The following is a 27260-nucleotide window of genomic DNA, read 5'->3' on the forward strand; positions in this document are numbered from 1 at the left end:
AGTAATGACAATTGAAAATAGCTAAATAATCAATACATAAATCAGTTGGTTAGAATTTTAAAAACAAAAATAAACTCCTAATCCTAGTTTATTTTTATTATACACTTTCACGTCCAAGACACTCTTGCCATGCCATTTTTTTTTCACCTGTCTGCTCTTCCTGTCACTGGAGTTGTACATGAATAGCTTTCCTCTTCCATATGTTTCCATGCTCTAGGTAAATGTTGACTAAAAGAAGTAGCAGTGTTTACACAGAAAGACCTTTACCTGGCTATGGGTTTTAATCACAAATCAATTAGCTCCAAATTGTAGGCGTGATCAAGCACAAATTTTAGCATGCAGGATACTTAGCTTTTCAGTAGATAAATTTTATGAGTTTTGAATGGTGATGGTTTTTGTTTGGTTTTGTTTGTTGCATTATAAAGGAGGGAATACTGATGCACCTGTGGCGTTACCCCTCTCTCTCTGTCCATGGGATTGAAGGAGCTTTTCACGAACAAGGAATTAAAACGGTTATACCTGCAAGAGTAATAGGAAAATTTTCAATCCGGCAAGTCCCTCACATGAACGTTTCAATCGTAGAACATCAGGTAATACTGGCAAACTTTAACTTTTGTTCAATTAAGTTCCTGTACCTTTCAGAGATCCTCTCAACACTTAAAATTTACAGCCAGAATAATGAACTGCATATGTGTCCTCTATGTGGCTGTTTATGGGCCTGGGAGTGAAAGTGTGTGTCTGTGAGTGCACAAGTTCTGGGTATGTTGCTGTGGAAGGATGAAATGTATAAACACTGTTAATGAAAAGATGCTTTCCTTTTAGGTGATACAATATTTAGAGGATGTATTCTCTAAGAGAAACAGCCCAAACAAACTAAAGGTGTCCATGCCAATTGGTGCAATGCCATGGGTTGCTGATGTTAATAATCCTCTTTATATGGCAGCAAAAAAGGCAATCAAAACAGGTTTGTTCTTTCTTTTATTATTTTTAACATCCACCCTAAAATGTCACACTAACAGTGACTTGCACAAAGGAAAATGAGCTTTCCTAAAATTAATTATTTTCTTGTTTGGAACATTATTTAGATCTGTGAACCAGATCATTTTTTTTTTTTTTGGGGGGGGGGGGAGGTACTGATTCATTGAATGAACTTTGTCTGTATTTGGTGACATGCATGCAGTTCGCTGCAGTTTGGTTTTATGGTTCTAGTCTCCCATCAGTGCATGGGAGAATTTAGATGCAGGTAACTCCTATCAACTGCTTACTGCTGCCTTATGTATCAGGCACACTGAGGAAAATTAACCTCAGTGCTGCCCATTGAAATATCAGGATGTACTTAATACAATGTGATTTCAGTGGAATACAGGGGCATGCACAAAGGGGGGCAAAACAGGGGCATGCGCCTCCCTCCCCCCAATAATGGGCAGAGGCACACAACTTCTCTAGCCCTGTGTTTCCATGTGTTTCAGTTTTTGGAGAAGATCCAGATATGATCCGGGATGGCTCAACAATTCCTATCGCCAGAATGTTCCAGAATATAACAAGGAAGAGTGTGATGATGCTTCCCATTGGAGCAGCTGATGCTGGGGAGCATTCCCAAAATGAGAAAATAAGCAGGTTAAAAAAAAAAGGGCACCAAAAGAGACGAGGGGAGGGACTGAAGTACTAGTACTCACCCACAGCAATGCCAGCATACTAGGCTGTGCCCATCTGATTCTAACTGGCAATCCTAGCTGTATGTATTTTACCTAATAGAATCTATTTTGGGGTATTCCGACTTACATATGCTTACCTTAGTGACAAAAAAGAAAGTTTTGCTGTTTGTTTGTGTTGGTCCTACAGAGCCAAACACAGCTAAAAGGGAATAAGCTGGATTCTATTCCTTTTTACCTATCTACTAAGTTCCAATGAGTTCCACTTGCAGACAGTGAGTTTTCACTGAGGGCGTAATTTGAAGCAAATGGGATTAGGTGTAGGTGTCACCGAGGGTCTATGAAGCCTGAAGAACCTTTATAATATGTGATGATGCACGAGATGGAGAACTCAGCTTGATTCTTAGAACCCAGGTTTGTATTTGCAGGTCTGGCATTTAGAAGAAAATATCTTTTTGTTGTAAACTGACCACATTTGATCTGGAAATCATTGAGAGACAGTAAACATGGAATCCCAGTACCACATTCAGCAGTAGCTTTTCAGAGTCGACCCACACTTTAAGATTATGGACAGAAGTACTTAAAGGACACAACGCAAAAATTTGAATCTTCTCATCATCTTTCTGGAATACACAGATTGCTGCATGTCAGGAAATTCAGAGTTGAAACGGATACAGCATCCTTAATTCATGCAGTTGTTCCATCATCCCTCCCTGCTATCCTCCTACCATGTAAATAAAGGAAGGCCAGACAACTCTGTGTTTTTAGGATGGGAGAGAAAATGTCTTTTGCCTGACCCCTTAGTTAGTCTGTGCTGATATACTGTTAATTCACAGAAAAAGATTTGCCATCATAGCTGGCACTAATGACATGCTTATGAGACACTAAGAAAAGAAAGCTGGCACAGAACATCGATTTCCAGTCTCATCCCTAGAGGTGGTTTTCCTTCCCTCCTCTCACCTGAACCAGGATAAGGCATATTGGTGAGATGGTATGGCGAAGCTGGCACTGCCATTTCCCATGTATTTGTCTTGTGGAGAAATTGGATATTTACAACTCAAAGGCTTTTAATCTGGCACCTTGAACCCCCAGCACTTAATTCTTTCCTTGTCTTTCCCTCCCTACTACATGTAGGGCCCAATCTGGCAAAGTCTCATTGAAGCCAATAGGAACTGAGGTATGGAGCACCTCACAGGGTCAGGCTCTTGATTTGGACAATCTGTTTAACAACACTGATTTGCCTTTCTTTTTTTGCACAGGCACAGTTACATCCAAGGAACAAAACTGTTTGCAGCCTTTTTCTTGGAGATTGCAAAGCTGCACAGACCGTTACAGGAAGCCTCCAACATGACGACTACAAACTGAAGGGTCCTGGCAAGGCAATAATCTAAACACCTACCTGTTTTGGCTTAAGCAGTCTAACCTCCTCCTTTACGACTCTGGAGAATCATGTACAAATAAAGGTTTAGAAGTGCACTGCATGTTTGAAGCTGTTGAAAAATGAAATGCATGCCACTGCTTCCAATATGCACATGAGATGAAATAACTGAAACATTGCTAAGGGATCAGATTTGAAAACTCATGTAATTATTTTATTGGAATATTGACATGTAATTGTAATTGAATAGTTTCCCCTGTCAATTACCAAATGATTAGACCATGTATTCCTGGAGAGGAGAAAGTGGCTAAACATTGGTAAATACAGAAATAGTGGAATTCAACTGGAATTAAGATTTTTAATATTAATTCATTGTCTTACGACAGCTCCTTCAAAGGCTTTTTCTAAGTACTTGGCATTCAACAATTTTAAATTACCCCTTCCTATTCATGGTTTGCTCTCTGTCTTAAACTCTCAAACTAGAATAAATTCTTAGGCCAGAGTTGTTTCCTGGGAACCAGGCCCTGGAGGTATTTGCTTGCATGCTGTTTGTGACCACCTCTGATCTAGGAGAGGAGTGCACAGTGTAAATAAAAGGAATTACACTAAGAACATATGTGGACTCTATGTCACTGTTTTCTTCTCCAATAGGAAATTGACCTACATGGCCCCAACATCTGCTACCACTCAACAGTGGGGCAACAGTATTATACCCATTTCATAGATGAGTAAACTAAGGGACAGAATTGTTAGTAAAGTGGCGTGCCCAAGGTACCAGTGGAAGCTGGTAGAAGCACAGCCAAAAAATAGAACCGGGGAGTTTCTAACTAGTACTCAGCTCTAACCATCACATCACACTCCCTCATTCAACTTTTTCTTATTGGAACTCTGTGTATTTGCTCCAGTCCATATAGCAGATCACTGAGTTCTCTAACCCAATGGATTTTGGGCTGGGAGAAGACAGTAACAATCATTTAGTTCTGTTGATATTTTCCTGTGCATGCTTGCAGTGCAGCTCAGGTTCCTCTAACCCTTTGATTTGTTCATTCTAACTGGTACATCTCTTTACAAGTCTTTAATCTCCCTGAGTAGCAGAGTTTTCTGCTCTTCTCTTTCGTTGGCATTTTCGGGTTTTTCAATGTGCTTTTGTCATGTTTGTAATTGAAAGCAGTTAAAGAGTCTTTAATTTCATATGTCTGAACTGGCACAGCCCTTTGAAGTGCATTAACTGTTTGCAGCATTTCTCCAAAGTCAACTTTTTCCCCTGTGCTATTAGTTCTTCTTCATCCTCTGGAATCTGTGGAGCTCTGTGCTGGACAGCTGTGAGTTTAGGCTAATTACACTGGCAACCACCTAAGGGAAGACCCCAAACAATTATTTCACACGTGAGAATTTACTCATGATTATTTTTGACAAGCTTAATGGGGAGAAAGGAATCTCCTGTCACAAGACTCACAGGAAATAATTGTGTAAGAACATTATACCAGGGTACACATCTTAATAAAAATGTTCTCTTTTTATACTCAGTCCAGACAATTGAGGAAAGGAAATGCCACATCATAATCTGTCTCAAATGAACAATAAGAGTTGGGTTTTAGAGGAGAGATTTATTGTGTGGGCAAACTCATATTAGTCAAGGCAAAAAAGGAACACCGTTATCTCCAAGTTGATCAGGGCAGCTCAGGTATTCAGCATCTAAGTAAATGCGACAGATGTTTGTTCTACAGCTATAGTTAACAAAATATTTGGAGAGACTAAATAACTAATGGTAATCAGAAGAGACGCGGGGAATGACTTATTGGACAAGAGTCTGCAGGAATCCGAGATAAAAGGAAGTCAACACAGTTCAGACTGTTACCCTCTTGCGACCAACTCTGCCACCATCGGCCTAATGAGACACCTTTGGTAGCTGCTCCATTCCACGGCCATGGTAAACCATTTCCCGATTCATTTTTATGCTTTGTTGTTGTTGTTATGTTGCATGAGGTAATTATGCTACAGACTAAAGAGTGTTTGAGTATTTTTGAAAAATGACAATATTTAGATGGCAGGATGGTACTGTATTCTATTTGGGACGCCCCAGGGCACATGAAGATGTACGAGAGAGCCGGGCATTTTTCTTTTAGTTACAAACGTATTGTGTGTGTATGTGTGCTTATAGAAACGTATGTAAATAGTGTGATAACACTGCAGTTTTGGCAACATTAGAAGAGCTATCATTAAAAACAGAGAAAAATAGAGGAGAGAACTGAGTATGCAAAGAGCAAAATGACTTCAAAGGATTTTATGGAGGCATTAAAGCAAATTTTAAAAGGTCCAATTGACTTAAATAATTTTATAAAAAATTAAAAGAATTTCAGACTTCCTTGGTTAAAAGCTATTTATTATGAACTTGGAGAAACTTCAGCTCTTCAAGGACCCAGTCTTATTCCCCCTAAAGAATCAATGGGAAATTTTGTCATTCTCTGGCATCAGGAATGGCACCATTTATGAACATTTCAACAATTTCTGTGAGAAGAAAAAAAGAATAAGCACAGCCATGGAAGCTAAATTAATAACTAAAGTAATGAATATAATAATGGTGCTTATATCACACTTTTTATCCATTGAATTCAAAGTGCTTTAGAAAGGAAACTAAATGACCAATCTAAACCATACCATGATTAATCATGTATTAACATTACCATGTATTAACCTTAAGGAATAATCTTCTGATTCCCCCTTTTTCAGAATTTTCAGAGGTCTTGATTGCTTTCTATTTTAAAAGCCAACGCCTGATCCCAGCCAACTCATTTGGAAAGCTCTAATTGCAGTGGGAACATGATTTGGTCCTGAGTAATGAAACCAAATGATGTTCAACTTCTCTGTCTGTTGTTGTTCATGTATATAGCATCACGTGTGCAGACATTTGAAAAAAAGTGCAGTACCCCAGACTATTGAGTCCCTTCCATTTACTCTAATGGAGATGGTATCTCACTAGCTTGAATCCAATACTTCACTATGTTTTTAATTTTGCATTGAATAAAGGTTGCCTTTCAGGATAAATAATTTGGCACAAATTACATATATTGTAATGTTAAAAACAGCAACACAATGTTTAGAGCTGAACTGAAATGCTTCTTAAAGAGATAAATAAGACTGGATGAGAGCCTAAGTCAGTAACTGAGCTCACATGGAGTGGAGAGGAAGGGGCAACGAGGAGGTAGCTATACCTTCCAGAATCAGAGCCACCCAGCACCAGGGCAAGTTAGGGCTGCACAAGAGTGGCCCTGATTTATGCAACTGGCATAAGGTTCTCAGGATTTTTCCTGGGCTCCCTCAGGGACTTCCCATCACTGGAGGATAGAGCATAGCTAGAGCTGGCTTCTTCCACCCCTTCTTCCCTCCCCCTCCTTTTTAAAATCAGGATTGGCGGTTTTTTCTAAAACTTATGCTCCAGGTTAAACAGGAATTATTTTGGGCCCGTGTTATGCACCCCTCGATCCGCTCCCTGCCTCCCTCCTTTACTGTACACATGGGGTGGGAGATAAGAGGTACAGCAGGAAGTGGAGAGTTCCCCAGCACAAGAAGAATTCTCGAATGGCTGCCTCTGAAGCACTAAGGCTCTTTTATGCCACTTGCTGAAGCTGGCTGTAATGTGTGCAGATTTTATGGGGCAGATTCTCTCCTGCACTCTGGCTCCTTTATACCAGTTACCCAGTGCAAAGGGGCTGTAAAGATGGCAGATCTGGCTGTGTAAGGTTTCGCTGAGCATGGGGGAAATCCCTGAATGAGGTAGGGTTATTATAATAGTTCCCATACACCTCCCCATTCATAGCTCCCTGCCACTGTAAAGCATTCCCGAGCATCTATAATCACCAGAATGTTCTCATTGCTCCTTTAAATCATCCCCAGGATAAAAGACCCACAAAGGTGCTGCTGAATATAGACCTCTATGTACAGGATGTACTTAAAAAAAAAAAAAAAAGTATTCAGGATCTGAGGTTGTGAAGAGGGAAACTGAGGTACTAACTCATGTCATATGGGCCATCCCCTTCCCCTCTTTATTAACCCCACATCTTTCCTCTTTTCCTTATTTTTGCAGAACATGTCAGCAGCTACCATCAGGTGAGTGGATCTGGGATCTTACAGTGGAAACGTTAAAAGTTTCCTCATTTTGGTCTACCAGTCTGAGAAAAACACCCAATACCTAAAATGGGTCATGGATCCATACGATTGGTAACTTTTGAACAGTCTCTCGGTAGAAAACCTTTAGTATAGCCAGACCCCAAAGAGGGTCTCTCTTTTTGCATGGTAGGCCACATGGCCTCACCACCTCCTGAGACTGAACCTCCAGGGTCACAGCTCTGCTCAGCGAGTCCAACTGAGATAGACTCTTGGTTGGAGACTTGTACACGCTTCAGGATCTAATGCACCCCAGATTGTATTTGCAGTGACACTTATACAGTGTTTTCAAACCAGGAGGGTTTATTAGACAACTGGAACATGGCACTGGAAATCCTTAGGCGAGCACAAAGAAGCAAAGGTTAAAGCATAGACCATTCTGATCAGTCCAGAGCAATGCACCAGCCAAGCAGCAGTGAACTCCATTTTCGGGCCCTGTGTCTCTGTCTGACTTTTTTCTTTAGTCACCAGTTCCCAGGTGAAAAAGAGCTCCAAGCTTCTTCCAGAAGTCAGCTCTTATCCCCCCACCCCACACCTCCCAGTCCTTTGTTCTTGAGCTGGGGTGTCTGCTTAGCTTCCCTGCTTAGAGGCAGGGAAATCCTCCTCCCTCTGCATCAATGGAATATCCTGGTGACTGTTGTGTTTCCGTTGTGTTCTTGGATTTTCCATTGATATGCGTTGCTCTCAGCCAATCTTTTTTTAATGATCCATTCAGTCTGCTCAGGCAGCTAGGCAAGACATATACACCTGTGTCTCTTAGTCTGCTCAGACAGTAAGCTTACTCCCTTTTCCCCACAGGGGAGCCATGCAAAATATAGAGGAAAGCTGAGGCACATACGGAATTAAAAAAAAAAAAAAATTCCAAAAAATTCCTTCTGTGTCACACATTGTAACTGGTAAAATTTCTCAAAATGAAAGAAACTTTTTGAGTGTGATCACCTGTATCATACCTTGTACGGCCTTTCATCCTCTCATCTTCTTCAGGGTATTTTCTCCTATTTGTTTTTTCTCCTCTGGTTGTTATAGCGTTTCTTCAGCATGCTCCAGTCCTTTCTATCTAATCTCACTTGTGGTGTCCAATGTGCGCATCTCTATGGTGTATGGGGAGTGCAAGTCACAGGAGCATCTGCCCCACACTGTTTACCATGGAAATGCCTTTTGGCTACCTGGGTGCAGTTAAATGTCACGTTACCGTGATCCAGATTCTGATATTTTGATTCATGCTGAAGGCTTGTCTACACAGTGGGGTAATGAGCACTACAGGGGCGTGCTTTCTAAAATGTTGTACATTAATTGGTCCATACCCTGCTGGTGTGCTTTAAACAGCACTGCATTAAAACGCACTGGGGAATCTTTAGTGCACACCTCCAATATCTACATGGGGCAATGAAGGGCAATACATTAGAATACTTTAGAAATCATACCCCCGTAGAGTGCATTACTCCCACCATGTGGACAAGCCCCGAGAAGTATCTTACTTCATAAACAGCCCCTCTGGTTTCCATGGGACAGTTAAGATGATTACACAACATGAACAAAGGCACCAGAATCAGGCCTATGTAAATCACTATTTCGTGATTAATGCTTCCAATAAGGACAAGAAAGTCATCTGGAGCTATCTTGATGATGACAAATTCTTCTTTGCTTTCACCACTTTAAAAGGGATTTGCAATAAGAAATGTGAAGTTTTTGCAGTGACTTCTCTTTACATGTTAACTCTATAATTTTGTCCAGAGCTGCAGCTTTAAGCAGAGATCCCCACACACCACTTTGGAACATAATGTACCCTGGAGAACAGCAATTGGATCAGACGCAGCAACTTTTCCTGATTATTAGGGATCAAGAATGCAGCTAGAACTGCAATAACATGAAATCAATGTCTTTCTGATGCTGTTATTAACTAAGTTACCCAGGCCATTCTTTGCAGTGGAAATATATCTTCCTGGAAGCATTCAGACTGAACATTGTATAAAGACTGAGAATCAAAAGAAAAACTTGTTTTACAACAGTCCGATTTTCTTTTTCAGACTGCCTGGGTGCTTGTCATATTGTTCATGTCACTTACTACAGCAGCATCTGTGCCTTCAGATCAGATATTTCAGTATATCGAAGAACATCAAAATGAATATGTGCAGGTAAGGCACACTGCTGTATAATAAGAATGGTTGCTATGTAACTTTCTAGTGGTATGAATTCTCAAAGAAAGTTAGACTTAAAAAAACCCAAAAACAATCCTGAAACGTTCAATTAGTCATCATAGCATATTTGGTATTTTACTTCTGGTAATAGTATTCTTTGCTATTTTTGGATGAAAAGTGATATATACATGCAATAAATTATTTTTTAGATAATATTTAATATGATTTTCTTATGAGAGTATTAGTAATAATAATAAACGCTTAGCTTTTGTATAGAGTTTTTCATCCATCGATCTCAAAGAGCTTTACAGAGGAGTAAGCAGACATATCAGTTTTCTGTTTCTTTCCACAAATAAACTTTAGCTTTCTAAAAGTACTATGTACAGAACAATTATTTTTAAACAATAAATAGGAATAAGGAATCAAGGGCCAAATCCGCACCATTGGAGTTTTTGCCTAAGTGAAGTGTGCAAGATTTTTCCTCGGACCCAGAGTATTCCATGCATCTATAATCACAGAATTTATTGCAGAATGCACCCTTTGCCAGACCATTACGATAAGATTATATTCTGGAATATAAACTTTATATATTTATATATTGTAGTGCTCATGATTGTGAAAATAACCTTGAAAACATGAGCTTTGGGTAAAATGATTGTGTTGTATTCCTCTGTAGACAGCCTGAAACAATACTTCTGATGTGTGAACTGTCCTGTTGATTTCCAGTAGTAGATGTCTCTGAAGCCAAATGATGACATTATAAATATTGAAATTAACTATTCCGCTACTAATTATTTTAGTCGAAACATCCACCTAAAGTGCCTCGTCTGTTCCCTACCCAGCTACCAAAACTTCTAGCTTTTCCCCTGACAACTTCTACTGTGCAGCTATGCACTCCGAATATAAAAAATCATACCATACTGGTAACTGGAAATGTGGGGACAATTTAAAATAAATGGGATTAAACATCAAAAATAAATAACACAAAAATTTAACACATTAACACACAAATTTAACAATTTAACAAATGTAACAATTTTTGGCAAGTTCATTAAAATGTATTTTTCAGTCTAAATGTGAAAATATGGATCATAGGGTGATAGCTTCTCAGAGCCCACTTCTAAAACCCTTATTCACACTGAGTAGTATCTTTCTATTCAGGCATTTGCATTTATTTCAACTGGACAACTGGTGGAGTAAATTACAACCTAACATGAATTCATTTGGCAGAATTGGGCCCCCCCTGATTTCCATATGAAATGTGTTCAGTTTACAAATAAAAAGATTTTTAATAAATTTTGAATAAATGCCAGCCTTGTATATTTGACCTGGAATCTGAGGCTTAGGCAGGAGTATTTCTTTCAACATATCATCAGTTATAAAGGTTCTGATGATAAAATTAAGCCATCACTGACTCCTATACAACCTCATTGTTTAAGAACTATGTCCTCAAGGACGCCTGTGCAAAACCATGTCTTTGACTGGATTTGTATAGGTGCAACTGTTTGGGATTTAACAAGCAAACAATCTTGTTGATGATGCACAAGAAACAATAGAATTCACCTCAGTTTCTCTCAACTGCATTAGCTCTGCAGGGCTATCATTAGTGAAAAACAGTCTAAGCTTATTGTTAGGGTGACCATATTTCCCTAAACTGAAAAAGGGACACATGGGGCAGACCCATGCCTCGCCCTGCCCAAATGTTCCTCTGCACCTCCCAATTGAGCCAAGTAGCAGAGAGGCGAAGAGGAGGGTATGGGCTGGGATCTAGGCAGCAAAGCAGGGTGTGCGGACTTTTGATCTCAGAGCCAGGAGGTGAGGCTATTGGACTACTGGCAATGCAGCCCAGGGTCCCACGGCAATAACACCAGAATCCCTGACATCGCCTGCCAGGTGGCGGAGAGACAGTGGGGGTATTAGCTTCTCCACCTGCTGCTTTCACGGAGGGTTTTTGCCTCAAATCAGGACCTCAAAAGAGGAGGAATCCCTTCCCTAATTCACTTTATTCCACAATGCCTGTTGCTCTTTGTTGCCAGGGAGGGGGCAGGAAACTGACAGATCCCAGATCTGAATCCTCAGTTACTGAGGGGCTTTGGAAGAAGGACCCCCCACCCACGTGGGATGTTAGGGGCATCTGAGTGTTTTACAGAGCTCTGAGAAATCACAAGAACCATCCTACACCCAGCCTCTTTGCCTCTCACTAACATGCTCCACAGCCACAGCAGGGCAGTCCCGGGCTGAAGAGGTGCTGGAGGCTGAACTCCCCTCTCCCACAGGAGCCCCTGGTTCCTTTCCACCAGGAATTGTCATTATTATGGTGGGAGGCACTAGGTGGCTCTGCTTGCTGCCCAGGCGGACAAGTTCTTTTTCTTAGCATGCGAGCAAATGTTCAGTCTTTGGAAGACAAGTGTGTCTGTATGAGTTCAGTGATGCAGTTGTCTTGGGAGAGAAGCTGTGGCAGACAGCAGAATTTGCACTGCTTTATTTTCTGTATACAGAGGCAATTATTGGCACAGAGTAGCTTCCTGGGAACCAGGCATTGGTGTGTGCTGAGATTTCTGGAGGATGAGGTTGCCCGTGTGCTATTTGCCTCTCTTCCAGGGCTGGCATATTTGTATAAATAAAGCAAATCACATTTAGATTTAACCTAGATTCTGCTCACTGATTTCTCCTTCACTGGGAAGCCTACCTACAAGACCCAGGTCATGTCTTGCTCAGCAGCGGGGCGACATTAGCATTAGGAGGATAATAAACTAACAATGCCATGATTATTATAACAGTGCACATGAGGATGTGAGGTTCCCACCTCCTCACGCAGATAAATGATGCACTCTCTGCCCTCTAGAGAAGACAAAATAATCACAGAAGTGTCTCTCTGAAAGAAGCAGGGGGAGGAGCGCTAATGAGTTTATGCAATTATTCAGTGAGGCAGGTGCCTGGTATAAAGGAAACCCCTGTGCAAGCCCCCTTGGCAGAGGTAGATCTGTGATGTGCTCAGCACTGGAAATCAATGCTCACAGCACTGGAGGGATCTGCCCAGGGCTGATGGAGTAAATGGAGCTAGGCAGATTTGGGAGCTGGGAATCTCTCTCTCTCTCCAGTTATTTCCCCTGTTATTTCACCGTAGAATCCAAACTGACAGAACAAGTGTCAGTGTCTGGCTCCTCTTCATGTAAGTGGGGAGGGCAGTTGACTAAGTTTTTGTCCTTTTGATGCCTTACAATGACTCATTTGCTTTCCAAGGCCCTCTTGTCTGCAGGACCAGCACTTTACACTAATCAATGCTTCTTTTTCTGTTTGGTGAGTTATACAGTTGCAGAGGTTTACAATGCAAACACTCAATATAACTTTATACCATGGGAGACAGACACTATAAGTCGGATTAATGCATGCAGCATTCTACAAGCATTGTCTAAACACTAAACACATACTTATTAATATCTGTTTTAACTATACTAACCCACCGATAAGCCAGCCTGGTTTTCAGCTATGCATTTGTCAATGTTCAGTGAGGCCCTCAGATTTGACATGAACTGGCATCTGGTCTGCCAGTGCCACAGTGGTGTTTTCAGGTAACGTTCATTTCAGAAGGCTGTGATGTCAGTTTAGAGACATACACTGAATGTAGAACTTCACTTTCAATTTTCTTATTGTGCAGAGACTCAAAGATTGGGTGGCTATAGAAAGTGACTCCAATGATGCTTCAAAAAGACATCTGGTTATAAACATGATGCTTTTGGCAGAAGAGAGGATAAGAAAGTTAGGAGGAACAGTTGAGATGGTAGATCTGGGCATGCAAGAGGTAATACATTTTCACTGTGTTTTCAGGTTACAAATCTAAGTATCTATTACCAGCTTTTGTTTGATGCTATAACCGTGTTACCTAAGCGCTGTACCACTTAAGAAGCACACCTATAAAATGGGTTAACACCATAAGTATGGTTTTTCTTTGCCTTTTGCATTAATAAGTAAGAATAATACATCTACAAAGAAAAAAACCCTGAATTTATATACACAGGAACCAATAGTGTAATCCTGCTGGATTAAGTATCCAGAATTTAAAGGGCCATCGTCAATTTAAAAATCACGTTTATGAAGCAAGGGAGCCACTGAGCCGCGAGTATCCTTTTTTCTCCCAGTGGGGATGCCAGGAGACAGCAGGAAACATAACTTCTGTTCCTGACCCCCAAAGTTTAGAGGAGGTGGAGCTGGGTGTTGGTAGACGCATCTGCATCCTAGCACTAGAGCTCCCAGAACTTTTCTCTGCCCCCTTAAATCCGAGGCAGTGCACACACCAGTGATGTTTTTAATGTTATGTGACTGGTCCAGGACCAATCTCCTGAAACAAAATGGTTTGCATGTCCCTAAAACCATTTCTTATTTTGCACTATGGCTAGCATTGTTACTTTTTTGTGTGTGCATATGCAACCGTTCACTGTTCCAGAAAATGATACGTCCTTGCATAATAGCCTTTGGATGTAGATTCTAGTCTGCTTCTATATAGTTGTCATTCTAAAATTCTTTTTACAAGAACAGAACTAAACACAAAAAATCAAGACACACAAGATCAAAATCATCTCTGGTGCAAATTCCAGTGACTTCATAATCAATAAATCTTTGTTTTGGAAGCCTCTATCAATATATATAACGAACATCTTCTATTTATTCTAGCTACCCAATGGAAATAAAATCTCTTTGCCACCAGTTGTTCTGGCAAACTTTGTGAAAGATCCAAAAAAGCCTACTGTTTGTTTTTATGGGCACATGGATGTGCAGCCAGCAAAAACTGAGGATGGATGGTCCACAGAGCCATATATATTGACAGAGAAAAATGGTACGTACTCAGGCTGCTTGTACAAAGATTGACTAAGAAAGCATTCAGCATCTAGCTTACAGTATCTACAGTGAGACCCTTGATACTAAAGCAGCTTCCTTATCATGAAAGAAAAAGAAGAAGATAATTCAAATGCACAGAACAAAATAGTTTTGTTCAGATAAAAGAGAAAACCTTCTGGGAAATGCCTGCCTTGTCTGTGAAAAGATTTTCCATTAAAATCCTTTGAACTTTTCTTTCCTTATGTGCAAGAATAAGAATTTGTCTTAAAAAGACAGATGAATGGAAGATCTTGCCCCAAATCCATGCTGTATCTTGCACATATGCCTACACCGGAAATGAGAGGTGAAATTCTGACCTCATCGAGGCACAGGAGTTTTGCCATTGACTTTTGTACGGCCGGGATTTCACCTAAGGTGTCCAAATAAGATACAACTTTTGTGCCTCCCTACCATTTCCTGTCAAACCTACAGAATCAATGCACTACTGTTCCTCCATGGCCAGAATAGCAGAGGGAGAATTCTGAGGCAGGTGGGATGGTTCAGACATTTAGTTCCCTTGATCAGCTATTGTTCTCCCCCCTTCAGACTATTTATGTCCCTGCTGAGTATTCTGTATGGACGGTTGTACTGAATTTGTGGACATTCCTGGTCTGAACAGAATAAGAGAGCAAAATCATATTGTTTTTGTATTCCTGTTTTCTGCCAGTTTTGGAAGGCAATGAACATCACTTTGGCCCCCTCTGATCAGCTTGCTATAATTTTTCTCCTACTCAACTATCAGTTACCAATGAACTTTAATTAGAAATGAGCATACAAAAGGAAGGACGTCGAATACTAAACATTTACTACAAGTAAATATGGACTTTGCAATGAATACAGTACAAATCCAATTCTGGAATTTGGAATAACCAAGGTTGAATACTCCAGCTACATTCTGAACACCAGTGGGACAGCTAGTCCTGACTATAGGAGACTTTGTTTCCAAATACCGATTACTTTTTCTACAAAGTATGTTGATCTCTGTGTTACATACACAACCTGTCAAAATACTGTTTTAGTTGTATGCAAAATGGTAAATTGAAGGAGGAAATACTATGGAGTTTCTGAAGATTTACATTTATGAATAGTTTAAAGCGTAATTCTATTTTAAAAATTGATTCAGTAAAATATTGCAACCCTGGGATTACATATTTATTGTGTTCCAGTGATTTCCACATCAAATATGATCCATTTAAAGTAGAGAGATAGTTTTCTGAAGACCATCCTGGCAAATACATCCTGAGCTCTGAAAGTCTAGCTGGGTTCTTTCCTACTTGTTTAGTGCACAATGATAAGTAATAAAATTTCTACAGATCATATTATGCCTCTCTTACACTTGTGCAACACCACTGTCTGCACTTGCCTAATGGACAAACTTTATTAGTTATTTCGATCTCATTCTATTTCGTTTTTAAGGCAATCTCTATGGACGAGGCACATCTGATGACAAAGGACAAGTTTTGGCTGTACTGAATGCAATTGAAGCACTTCAAAAACATGTAAGTGACTTTTTTCTTTCTCTATCAAGATGTTTGCTATTTTCAATTACACAGCTAATTGCTTATAAATCTTTTTGAAACATTTCCACCTAGGAACTTCCTGTTAATGTAAAGATTCTGCTTGAAGGCATGGAAGAAGTAGGGTCCATTGGACTAAATACGCTAATTGACCAGAGAAACAGTACATTTTTTTTTTGACGTTGATTACATTGTGGTCACTGACACTGCATGGCTCAGCAACAAACCTGGTATTACATATGGGACAAGAGGAAACTGCTACTTCTTTGTTGAGGTATAGTGTGAAAAGAAGTATGATCTTATATTCTCATTAACTGAATGTTAGCTGTGTATTTATCAAGTGGCTTCATATTTATCCAGGTCCAACATAAATAGCCCTACCAAATATATAAACTCACAGGGTTAAAGGTAAATACAGGATTATAAAATTATTTCCTCTTTATTATATTTGGTAGTAATTTTAAGGCTGAACTAAAGAAATCATCACTTTGTAATAATGGTATATAGAAATAACAATAGTAAATTCACATATAAGTACATTATGGGTCCAATTATCCTTTCAGTTATATCAGTGCGGCCTCACTGAAATTAACTAAGAAGAGAAATTGTCCCTCTATATCTTCAAAGGGCTTTACTAAACATTAACTAATTAATTAAGGATTTCCTGTACACGCCAGTTTCCAAGGAATTTATCTGAGATCATGAAATACATAGGATTTAAGGTTGCAGGCAGAGATTTATCATTGGTAAGGCTAGTGGTCTATCTTGATAAATTATAACAAAAAGTCACAGTCTGATAGCAGGGAGAGAGAAAAAGGCAGAAGTCGTGAATTTATAATGACAAATGACAAAAAAAATAGGCCACATTATTTTAATCAAAATATATTTTATTTTCCATAAAAACTACTTCAGACCCTATAAACTAATATCTTAAAATGATTTAAAACTCTTATTCTGGTGCCTGTTGGTTCAACAGCAGTACAGGAAGTTGGAAGTATAGCTTCTACTTTATCTTCTTCAGCGCCGCTTCCCTAACTCAACCTCTGCAAAAGGCAGCTGGAACGCCAGTGTTGTGCAGACATCTCTCATCATGTCAGCTTCCTAGTTATGTGAACACTATACGGTTTTACTAAAAAACATGGAGATATTATGACATTGCATAGCAAGCCCACCCCAAATGACAGGACAATTAAAAATGGAACTGGGAACATAATTTTCATGCTGAAAGTTTCATTCTCATTGTCCAGAAAATATTTATTCTATAGTACATGTGGAATGGTAGAAAACAGGAAAATGTCAGTTCTCATTTTTTAATACCATTCAGACAGGTTCCCAGCATTTTTTGCAAAAATATGTCTCTCAAGATTGTCAAACTAGTCTGTCAATGTCATAAGAAGTAAACAGGTAATAGGTTATTTATTATGATGTCAAATAAATAGTATTTTAAAAAGGGGCATTATTAGTACATGTGGTTTTTTTCCTTGGGGATGAAAGCGAGAACAAAATTACAAGCAGAACAAAAAAATTTAGCATATAAATTATGGTGATACAGCTACACATCCTGAAATAAAAATGACCATAGATTTTTTTCTGTTGAAAAAACTGAAAACTTAAGCAGTCTTTCTCATGGTTTGTAAGGGAAGTATCAAGTGTGTTCATCTATTCCGTTTTTGCAGGTGGAATGTGCTAAACGAGACTTACACTCAGGGAGCTTTGGGGGTATGTTACATGAAGCAATGAGTGACTTAATATTTCTGTTAAGTGAGTATTGCTTTAATTATCTAAGAATAAATTTCATGTTCTAGGTCTGTTCCATTTCAAAGCATATCGGGTATTGTTCTTACTTCCACCAACTAATAAAAAGCACAGGCATATAAAAACATCACTTACATGTATTGGGCCCAGTATTGCCATTGTTAATCAGGCAAAACTCCTATTAATTCCCATGAGAGTTTTTTCTTAGTAAGGACTAAGTAAAGAAAACTTCTGGTTTGGATCCATAGTATACATAATTGCAAGTGCTACAGCATTTGATCCAATGGTGTAATTTACTTTAATTATATAGGGCCAAGTTAATTTAAATGGGCAACTCATAAAAGGAACAACTCAGTGTGAGTAAGGATGGCAGAATTAGGCCCATATTCATTTTAAAGCAACAGCAGCAACCTGTGTTTACTTTAATGTGTTTGTTAACATTGCAACCCCAATTCTGTTTGTTTTACATACCGTGTGCTAGCTAATAACATGAAAGGATTCTGTGCTGGATTTTTATTAAAGCAGCTATTTACACAGGTGCAGACACAACTGCAGCTAGCATTCAAACTATGTGCACACAGACAGACTTCCTGATGTCTCCTCTAAACTCTTTCCTCCTGGAACCTGTGCTCCTCTCTTCAAGTCCTATGGGGGTCGCCACATAGTTAATAATTTGAATTTCCTTACAGCCTGTGGTATTTTAACTACATTAATGCATTTTTAAAGTTGAGATTTTAATCAAAAGAAAGAGTATCTTTGTCAGTTAACAATTAATTCCAGAAAGAAACTGGGCCATCTTAACTTGCATCTAAAAGCAATAGGCCTAGTTCACAAGCTAAGGGTGAAAGCTGCTTTTCTTTTAGTAATAGGTAAACATAAGTTTAATCCAAAGGTCATAACCTTTAAATAAAAGCATTAATCTTGAAAGACAGGAGACAAAAAAGGGCAAAGGATTCAGGTGAATTTGATAGAAAATGAAGACAGCAAGGAGAGATTCAAAATAAGAGAGAATGCGCAGTACAAAGACACTGAGCAATCAAAGCAATAAGACTATATTGTGCAGAGGCCCCTCATCTAGGAACTAACCAGGCTGTAGCCTGTTAGCTTTAAATATGGAAGAAGATTGGGTTTATTGGGATTGGTACAGACTTTCTTTTGATGTATCCAGCCACTGCTTTTTCAGTTGCAACCTACTTGGACTTCCAATATTTATTTGCCCCAGGAGACATTATTTATGTTTTTTTCTACCAACATTTATAAAGTTCTGTGCCGGTAATTTGAAAAGTTAAGGAGGGATATTGTAAGAAAATGGTGATAAGCAATGCTCATCCTGAGTAAAAGCTCCTAATTTTATGTATTTAATCTCTATGTCTGACCACTGTAGGGCATTTTTAATGTGTCTATCACAACAGTCTATAAGGTAATGTCGAGGAAAAATCACTCTGCTATACTTTAGAGTTGGATCGAGTGCAGCTTTAATTGTGACACACACACATATACAAAATACTTTAGCTAAAGGGAAGCCCAGGTAGCATGTCTAGATGCTGGACGCTGGAACTTCGCCTGGCTACCAAAAACAAAAGGCTTATATAGGGGTTGCTTAGGTTCAGTTACATGTTGATCGCATAGTGGAATTTGATTAACAGTTTATACTTAGTATAGACAATCACAATGCACAGTGGGGCACACCAGACGCCCTCACAGGAACGCCCAATGAGTCACTTGAGTATACAATGTAGTTTTCAGGAACCCTGGCTAACACCCGAAGATGGGTGGTTACACAATACTTGTTCAAAAAAGCTAATTTGTATGGAGAGAGTTTCTATGGGGCCGGTAAGACAAAGGGGGGCAGGTACTTCAATAAGGCTTACGGCTCATAATAGAGAACTTGCATCTGGGGTGTGGTTCAGAGACCTCTTGTGGGATTTTAGTATCTTTATCATAATTTCAGTTGAGGCATTCTGTTAATGGTTTAGCCTGGGGCTTCTATTTCAGTTTCAGGCTACAACTTCAGGCCAGGCCTTCTATGACCAGTTTCAGGCCAGGCATTCTATTAATCAATTTTATGATTAATTCTTTGATTCCACAGTAACGTAATATGTACCAGGTGTGTAAATTTACATAGCTGCATGTTTTTATCCTACATACATAGATTATCCCCACTCTTAATTTATTTGTGCCAAAACAGAAACACACACCTGTACTTTTTATAATTTACTTATAATGCTGATTAGCAATACAATGTAAGCTTTCAAAGTTTGATGTACAGCAACTTTCTTTCTTTCTTTGAGCCTCATGGAGATTGATTGCCCTGGTCCCTCTCCTCTTCTACTTCCTCTCCCACATAGGACGACTTTTCCTCCAGAAGGCTGCTTTATCTGGACCTTGTCAGCTCTCTATGGCTACATCTACCCTACAAGCATAGGGTGTTATTCTCCTGCTTGTGTGCACATATACTTATACTAGCTCTAAGCTAGCAACAATATAAATAGCAGTGTACCTGGAATGGCACAGGTGGTGGCAAGGGTAATGACAACAGCAGCAGAGACACAGGTAGTGGCAGCGGAGCATGGCTGATCTGTGCTGAGTACTTACCTACTAGTTTCAGGTGAGTAAATACTTAGCACAGCTTAGTTGTGCCTCTGTGGATCCACTGCTGTTTATACTTGTCTTAGCTGCCTGAGAGCTAATGTGACTACATGTATACCTATAGGGAAATCACACTCCTAGCTCACAGAGTAGACATAGCCCATGTATCCACAAGAGGGGTCACAAGTTACTTTCTATCCCAGGAAAGAGTGTGGTGCCTCTCCTATCCCCGCTGCCCATAGAGACAGCAATTCATTTTACGACTCAAAGTTATATCTCCCATATGACAATGCCTTTGCCACTAGCTCATATCTATAAATGGTTGTTACATAAATACTTAAATTAGGCTCAGAAAACTACAAAGCTTGAATACTGCAATTATAAGTGACATTAAAATATAACAGTAAGGTCTAATAGAGTATTAAACATGAAAACCATCTCTGCAGAGTTTTGAAACACGTTTTTGTTGTAGATTACTGTTGTCACCTGCAGAGCTTATTAGACTTGAATCTTCTTTTTTGAGACCAATTAGAATTCATTAGGATTTTTCTCCAGATACACTTGAAGATTCTTCTGGTCATATCCTGATCCCTGGAATTTATGAAGCAGTAGCTCCGCTCACTGAAAAAGAAAAGAAACTCTATGAAGGAATCAAATACGACCTGGACCAGATTAAGGCCAAATATGGAATAAAACAGTTTCTTAACAAAACTAAGGTATCTATGTTGCATTTATTTTTATATTGGTAATAGAATTTTCCTTTACTGGTTTTAGTCTCCTCAGTTGGAATAATAAATCATAGTCATACTGAAGCTCTGTGACTAACATGGAATAAGGATTTGGGTATCTCAATATATAAAACTATGGACACATATTTTCATTGTTGCCTCCAAATCAATCTTCAATTGAAGAATGTGACCCATCTAACAAAAAGCTTACCTAAAAATTGGAGCTCCTTAAAAATACATTAACTAAAATATTGCTCACTGTTCTATTTTAATGTCACTTATGTTCTTCTTCCAGTGGGCATATGTAACACCCATTTCCACTAATAGAAGTTGTGGGCCCACATCACAAGGAAAATACACTGATTGGCCATTCTGGAGATGCAAAATTAGTATAAAATCTGTATTTCATGTGGTGTGGTTTGTTCTGAACACTCATGACTGATCTGATATCATACATACCACTTTACATCTTGAAATTAAGGTACCGGCAAACCTAATATTTATATTTGAGATACTTTTTCACTGACTTGCTTTGTGGGCTTGAGAAAAATGAATTCTATGCACTTCTATGGGGCAGTAGTGTAAAGACTTGAAAGTTGGACATCTCTATATGTAACAGATATTATGGTGTAATAAATGAATCGCTTTGATTTCGCTACAGCGAGTTATCCTTAAGAAAAAACAAGCTATGGAAGATTTGACACGGTCAATCTCTGGGCAGATTTATAAATAGCGCACTTAAAGAAACCACTCTTTGTGTATGTATGTGGAAATAATAGTACTGATAATAATGCTTGTCTAAGAATCATTTATGCAATCTGTAATTGTGAAATAACATGAAGTGCTAGCTAATTACAAATTATTGTTTAATGCCTCCTCTGCTTTAATGTATATACATTCTTTTACATCTTCAGGAAGAATTATTAATGCAAAGATCACGCTATCCATCTCTTTCCATCCATGGAATTGAAGGAGCTTTCTCTGCACCTGGAAGTAAGACTGTAATCCCTGCAAAAGTAACTGGAAAGTTTTCAATACGTCTGGTGCCGAACATGGAGCCTTCTGTAATAGAGAAACAGGTGGATCCTTCCTTTATTAATTCCTCCTATACCTGTTTATTGCATGCACTCACTTCAAAATGAATGTGCTCTGCATCTATGATGCTTAGCAGAAAGTGACCTCTTTGATGCTCTGTGCCTCTTAAGCTGCACTTTGTACTTTTGGGTTGTAGCTGAGGATCTGAGTCTCTGCTATATAAGAAGAAACTAACACATGTATGTCTTGAAGAAGAGATATGTTAAACAAAGACCACGTTAAAAATGTCATACTACAGTTTCACTATCTATAATGTACCTATCCCAACAACAGAATCTGGATGTAAATAATACACAGTCACTCCATAGCCCTCTGGCTGCAAATCCAAAACCATCTATCATTTTCCAAAATCAAACACAAATCACAGCCATCAGATGCTGGCAAAACTATGGTTCGGTCCCAGGATTAATTCTTTCTGAACAGAATCCATTGACAGCACCAACAAATGAAGATCTGTGCATCAGCCAGTGTAGGAGTCGAGGGTTGAGGCCAACAAAAATACAGCATGGCTGGGACTCTCTTCCCAGACTGTCAACATTTCACTTTAATTATTGTATGTCCAAGCAGTGAGATTCTTGAGCTGTATTTCTATTTCACCTCTTGAACATGCAGTGTAGAAGCAGTAGCCATGTCGGTCCCAGGATATTAGAGAGACAAGGTAGGTGAGGTACTATCTTTTATTGGATCAGCTTGTGTTGTTGGCCCAATAAAAGATATTACCCCACCCACCTTGTCTCTCTAACCTCTTGGGCATGGCAGTTGTGCCTCTGACATGTCACCATTTTAAACAAACGCACACACAGATATTTATGTATTTACTTCAGTATATTCAGAAAAAATCATTTTCATATTTTCATTATTTTCTTTAGGTGACTGACTATTTGAACAAGAAATTTACTGAACGGAACAGTGCTAACAGCATTAAATTAACCTATGAAATAGGATCAAAGCCCTGGCTATCTGACACAAATGAACCTCAGTATTTGGCTGCAAGGAAAGCAATTAAAAGAGGTTTGGATGTTTTATAATGTATGGATTATTTGCTAGACAATTATGTCACCTTTTGAAATTAATATCTACAGAAATGAAACCAGATTATTTCCCTCATTCTGTCTGCACATATTCTTATTGTCCACATGATGCTTTACTTTCATATATAGCTGTTTTTATTGTTTGTTTATTTGACGTTGATTAGCAAGTGATATTAATGTACATTGCTAACATTTTACTACACTGACTATCATATATAGCACATATAGATGTGTCATTCATGGCTCTTACCACTTTTCAGCTTCTGCTGTAACTTGGCTTCAGATGAACCAGTATTTGTAGTCAGTGGACAGATCCCTGTGCCCATGGCTTCAGCAACTGTGTGCAAGGTTCCATTGTAAAGTCATTTGTTGGATCAGGACCTTAAGTTAGATAGTGGATACAGCCCAGAGGCAAAATACACAAGTATGGGTGTGGATGAATTCTAATACTTTGACTTCAAGCCTAACAAAGTCAGATTATATCTTTTTAGAGGAAAAAGGAAATATTCTTGAGTAGTCTATAAGTCTCCTACCTCCAGCCCCCCAACAAAAAATGAAGAAAACTAGTTTATATCAGAATAATGCCCTTAGTTATTCAAATATAAAAGCAGGAAGGATACTGCATTAAGCTTGTAGAAATTCAGATTAATTTTTTATAAAGTTTATGCTGTTGTCATCACTTCTTAAGTGTTTGGAAAAGAAGCTGACATGATCCGTTCAGGTGGAACAATTCCAATTGCTACACATTTCCAGGAAGTGACTAGAAAAAGTATAATGTTACTGGGAATAGGAGGACCTGATGATGCTCTGCATGGGCAAGATGAAAAGATCAGCAGGTATTTTTTACTCTTTTAAAAATCATAAAGAAAAGAATTTTAAAGATAAACTTAATTTAGAAAAAACTTGGTATTGTAAAGATTATTAATATAATTTCAGAAGAAAAAATACAGTATTTTGACAAAAAAAAAACTCCAAACCCTTGAACTTACATCACTTTCAGATGTACATTTAGAACTCCCAGATGTAACTGTGAAAAAGTGGTGCAAATATAGGTCCCTCATCTCAAATGCCATTTTTTTTACCTCCTGAAAAATCTATATTCAAATAACACGCTACAACATATTTGGATTTTTAGGAATTAGTCAGATGAAAAACATCCAAGTTGAAGAGCTCTTCTAAGTAATCGATTTAGTTAAAATGTGTTTGGCATTATCTGGATGCTTTCTTTCCTATGTCCTTGATTCACTTCAACACTTGTATTGCAGTTCTAATTAATGGCAGTAGTGAAATTAACTGTAGTTGGCACAGATTTTATCACAATATCAGTTGTGTATGATTTCTTGTGTTAATTAAAGAGAAGCAGTTTGATAAAAGACGGATGAGGGGATAGCCTGTGTATGTTTTATTTTGGGGAAACTATGATTGATACTTGTATTTCATACAAGTTACTGGAAGCAGCTGGGAGGTAAACATAGTGAATAATTTGAAGTTAAAAAGGAGACACACACTTTAATTAAATAAAAATCTACTTGCAAGGAATCTATTGCGAGTTATATTCTTGATGCTGAACAATAGTTAAATAAAAAATGAAATACTTATCTTATTAACTGTGGAGTAAAATCTTTCTAATTTGGAATTTAAGCACAACCCACAGCTTCTGTTAAAGTGGCTGAGGCAAAACATAGGCCAAATTCTTTCCTCATATTAGTGTGTGTGACTCCCATGGGCTTCATTAGGAGGTCCGTGACTGTAACCAAGGGTATAATTTAGGGCTCAGTTCTGCAAACACATTGCTTGAATAATTGCATTCACATGAGTAGTACCAATGATTTCAGTTAAACGTGTTAAGTTTTCACAAGATTGGGTCCTTAGGGCGTGCGCCAAAGCTGACTAAAGTCAGTAGGAATTTTTCCATTGACTTCAGCTCTTCGCGTAAAATTTCAAAATCACTTAGGTACCTATAGATGCAGATAGGTATTTTTAGGTGCCCAAATACTTTTAAACATCTGGCCTAAGTGATTTAAGAGCCTATTTCCGATTTTCTAAACTGACTTTCAACGAGACATATGCTCCTAAGTAATTTTTGAAAATGAGACTTCGACATCTAGTCACTTTGGCCTTGCAAAACTGAGCAGAGCAAGGCCTAAATACCTTTACAAATATGGGTCAAGGCTCCTAAATCATTTAGGCACTTTTGAATTTTTTTCTCTTGATCCTTAGTTATTTTGTGTGACATGGTAGTTAATGATTCAAGCTTACTCAGCAATCAAAAGTGAAAGGCAAAACAATCGATATATTTACCTGACTACCTGAATCATGCCTTTGTGTGGACGGAGACTTTAAGGCTAGAAGGGACCACAGTGGTTCCCAACCTTTTTGAATAAAAGCTCCACTAGTTAACACTAGGTAAAACACACGTCCCCTCACTGGCCATAAACATTTATAACCCCTATAAACATACAATGATAATAATGCTAAATTACATAAATAAATACTACTACCACTACCACTAATAATAATTTACTCTTACCTGAGTCAGAAGCTAAGCCTTCCCTGGCACAGCCACCACCACATGCTCCGTGTGGCCTTGCTTCTTCCCGTCCCTCATGGACAGAGAGTAATGGAAGCAGGTGCTGGTGGGCTGGCTGGGGCTGCTCTGCTCCAGCCAAGTGCCTGGGCTGCTCTTCCTCTCGAGTCAATGCAGGGCTTGTGGTGGCTACTCCTCCGCTCTGGCCGGGGTGGTGTTAAATGGTCTCAATATTACTGAAGCTTCATGGACCCCCTTAATCTTTGACACCCCCAAAGGGGGGTCCCGCACCCCAGGTTGGGAACCATTGATCTGGTCTCACTTCCTGTATAACGCAGGCCATAGGATTTCACTTAGTAGCTCCTGCAACAAGCCCAGTAACATTGTTGAACTTCAGCATATCTTTTAGAAAAGCATTCAGTCTTGATTTAAAAATTTCAAGTGATGGAAAAATCCATCACATCACTTGGTAAGTTTTTCCCAGGATTGTCTTTCCAGTTAAAATTTTGTATCTTATTTTCATTTATTTATCATTTATCATTGATCATTTATTTATCATTTCATTTACTGAAGAACTCCTATGTTGTGTACAGTGAAAGTATATTGTTTGCTCTGTTTTCTTTTAGGTACAATTTCATTGAGGGAACAAAACTATATGCAGCTTTTCTTCAAGAACTTGCTGCTCTGTGAAGAAAATGATATGGCTTCATAAACCTTTATAAACACTACTTCATATATTCCATGTCATTTTTGGAAGGCTTGTTTAATAAGCACGTATTCAAGAACATATTGGATTTCACAGTTATCCTGAGTTGTTCTTTTTCAAAATTTTAATCTTAATTTTCTTTAAAAAATTGAACTTTAAAGAAACATTAAAGAACATGGTAAGTGATATGCTTATTCTCCCTTTTATATTGCTTCAAAAATGAGATTACTATACATGAGAAAGTAATTCACCATTTCTTAGTAATGGCAATGACTATTTTTTACAAATGGCTTTGGACTCAAACGGAATATTTAACATCAGGTGCTGATCCACCAACTGAACACAACCTTCTGTTTTCTGATATTTTTTAATATAGCACTTACTGAACTTGTCTTTAACTGATTGATGAGCATGGCTCAAGTGGCTTAAACAAGTACATATTTTGAACCATTAATATTATAACACGGATAAAAGATAAATTTACATACATAACCTTAGGATGGGAGTAAGGAGTTGATTATGCCAGACCTCAAGGAGGTACATTCATTCAGCAGTACATCAAGGTATCCATTTCAGGATTACTGACTTAGTATATAATGTTCATCATAACAGTATAGGTCAGAATTCCTCAACCAGGGGATTGGGACCCAAAATTGAGTCACCTGAAAGTTTCAAAGGGTCGTGTGGCAGCTCCTGTCCCAAGTGACTGACTGGGGTTGCCTCCCTGTCCAGGCACTGTCACCTCCAGGGTCCCAGCACCACTCAGGTTTAGCCCAGCTGTCATGACTACGGGTATGTTACCAGGAAGAATGTACCAGCAAGAAGGCACTCCTCCCTTGAAAGGACTCGGATACAGCCCTCCGATCAAGATAGAACACAGAGGCTGTGATACTTTGAAAACAGATATTGAATTTATTTAGAAGTGAACGGTTACATTAAGTAGAAAGAGAGAGAAATCAAACATGGCATGTAACCATATCTCAGAATACAACCATTAGGACCTACACGGTACAGAAAAATAGTACTTAGACTACTAGAATATACTAGAATATATATGGTATAAGAAAGACTATAACTTAACTCTACACTACTTAATACCTTTAAT

General features: G+C 38.7%; 2 protein-coding genes across 3 annotated transcripts in view; both read left to right on the top strand.

Moving 5' to 3' along the window:
- The window catches only part of CNDP1 (carnosine dipeptidase 1), a 40252-nt gene extending 36627 nt beyond the window's left edge, over nt 1–3625 (top strand). The window contains exons 10-13 of one of the 2 annotated variants that reach the window (XM_067537509.1): nt 426–590; nt 823–964; nt 1470–1617; nt 2912–3625. In XM_067537509.1, coding sequence (XP_067393610.1) covers nt 426–590; nt 823–964; nt 1470–1617; nt 2912–3017 — 561 coding nt within the window. In that variant the 3' untranslated portion in view covers nt 3018–3625. The remainder of the gene's footprint in view (nt 1–425; nt 591–822; nt 965–1469; nt 1618–2911) is intronic. The other variant, XM_067537511.1, reaches the window with a different exon arrangement.
- A 183-nt stretch (nt 3626–3808) lies between these two features.
- Nucleotides 3809–26911, top strand: LOC137146305 (beta-Ala-His dipeptidase-like). The gene is given in 13 exon segments (XM_067537512.1): nt 3809–4960; nt 9222–9329; nt 12991–13134; nt 14004–14166; nt 15624–15706; nt 15800–15892; nt 15894–15998; nt 17401–17485; nt 20624–20784; nt 21711–21875; nt 22761–22902; nt 23611–23758; nt 26076–26911. Coding segments are annotated over 13 exon segments (1464 nt in total). The 5' UTR covers nt 3809–4957; the 3' UTR covers nt 26140–26911.
- The last annotated feature ends 349 nt before the right edge of the window (nt 26912–27260 follow it).

Source organism: Emydura macquarii, unplaced genomic scaffold, assembly GCF_026122565.2.
Source record: "Emydura macquarii macquarii isolate MOO-44397 ecotype Brisbane River unplaced genomic scaffold, CSIRO-AGI_Emac_v2 contig_431, whole genome shotgun sequence".
NCBI lineage: Eukaryota > Metazoa > Chordata > Testudines > Chelidae > Emydura > Emydura macquarii.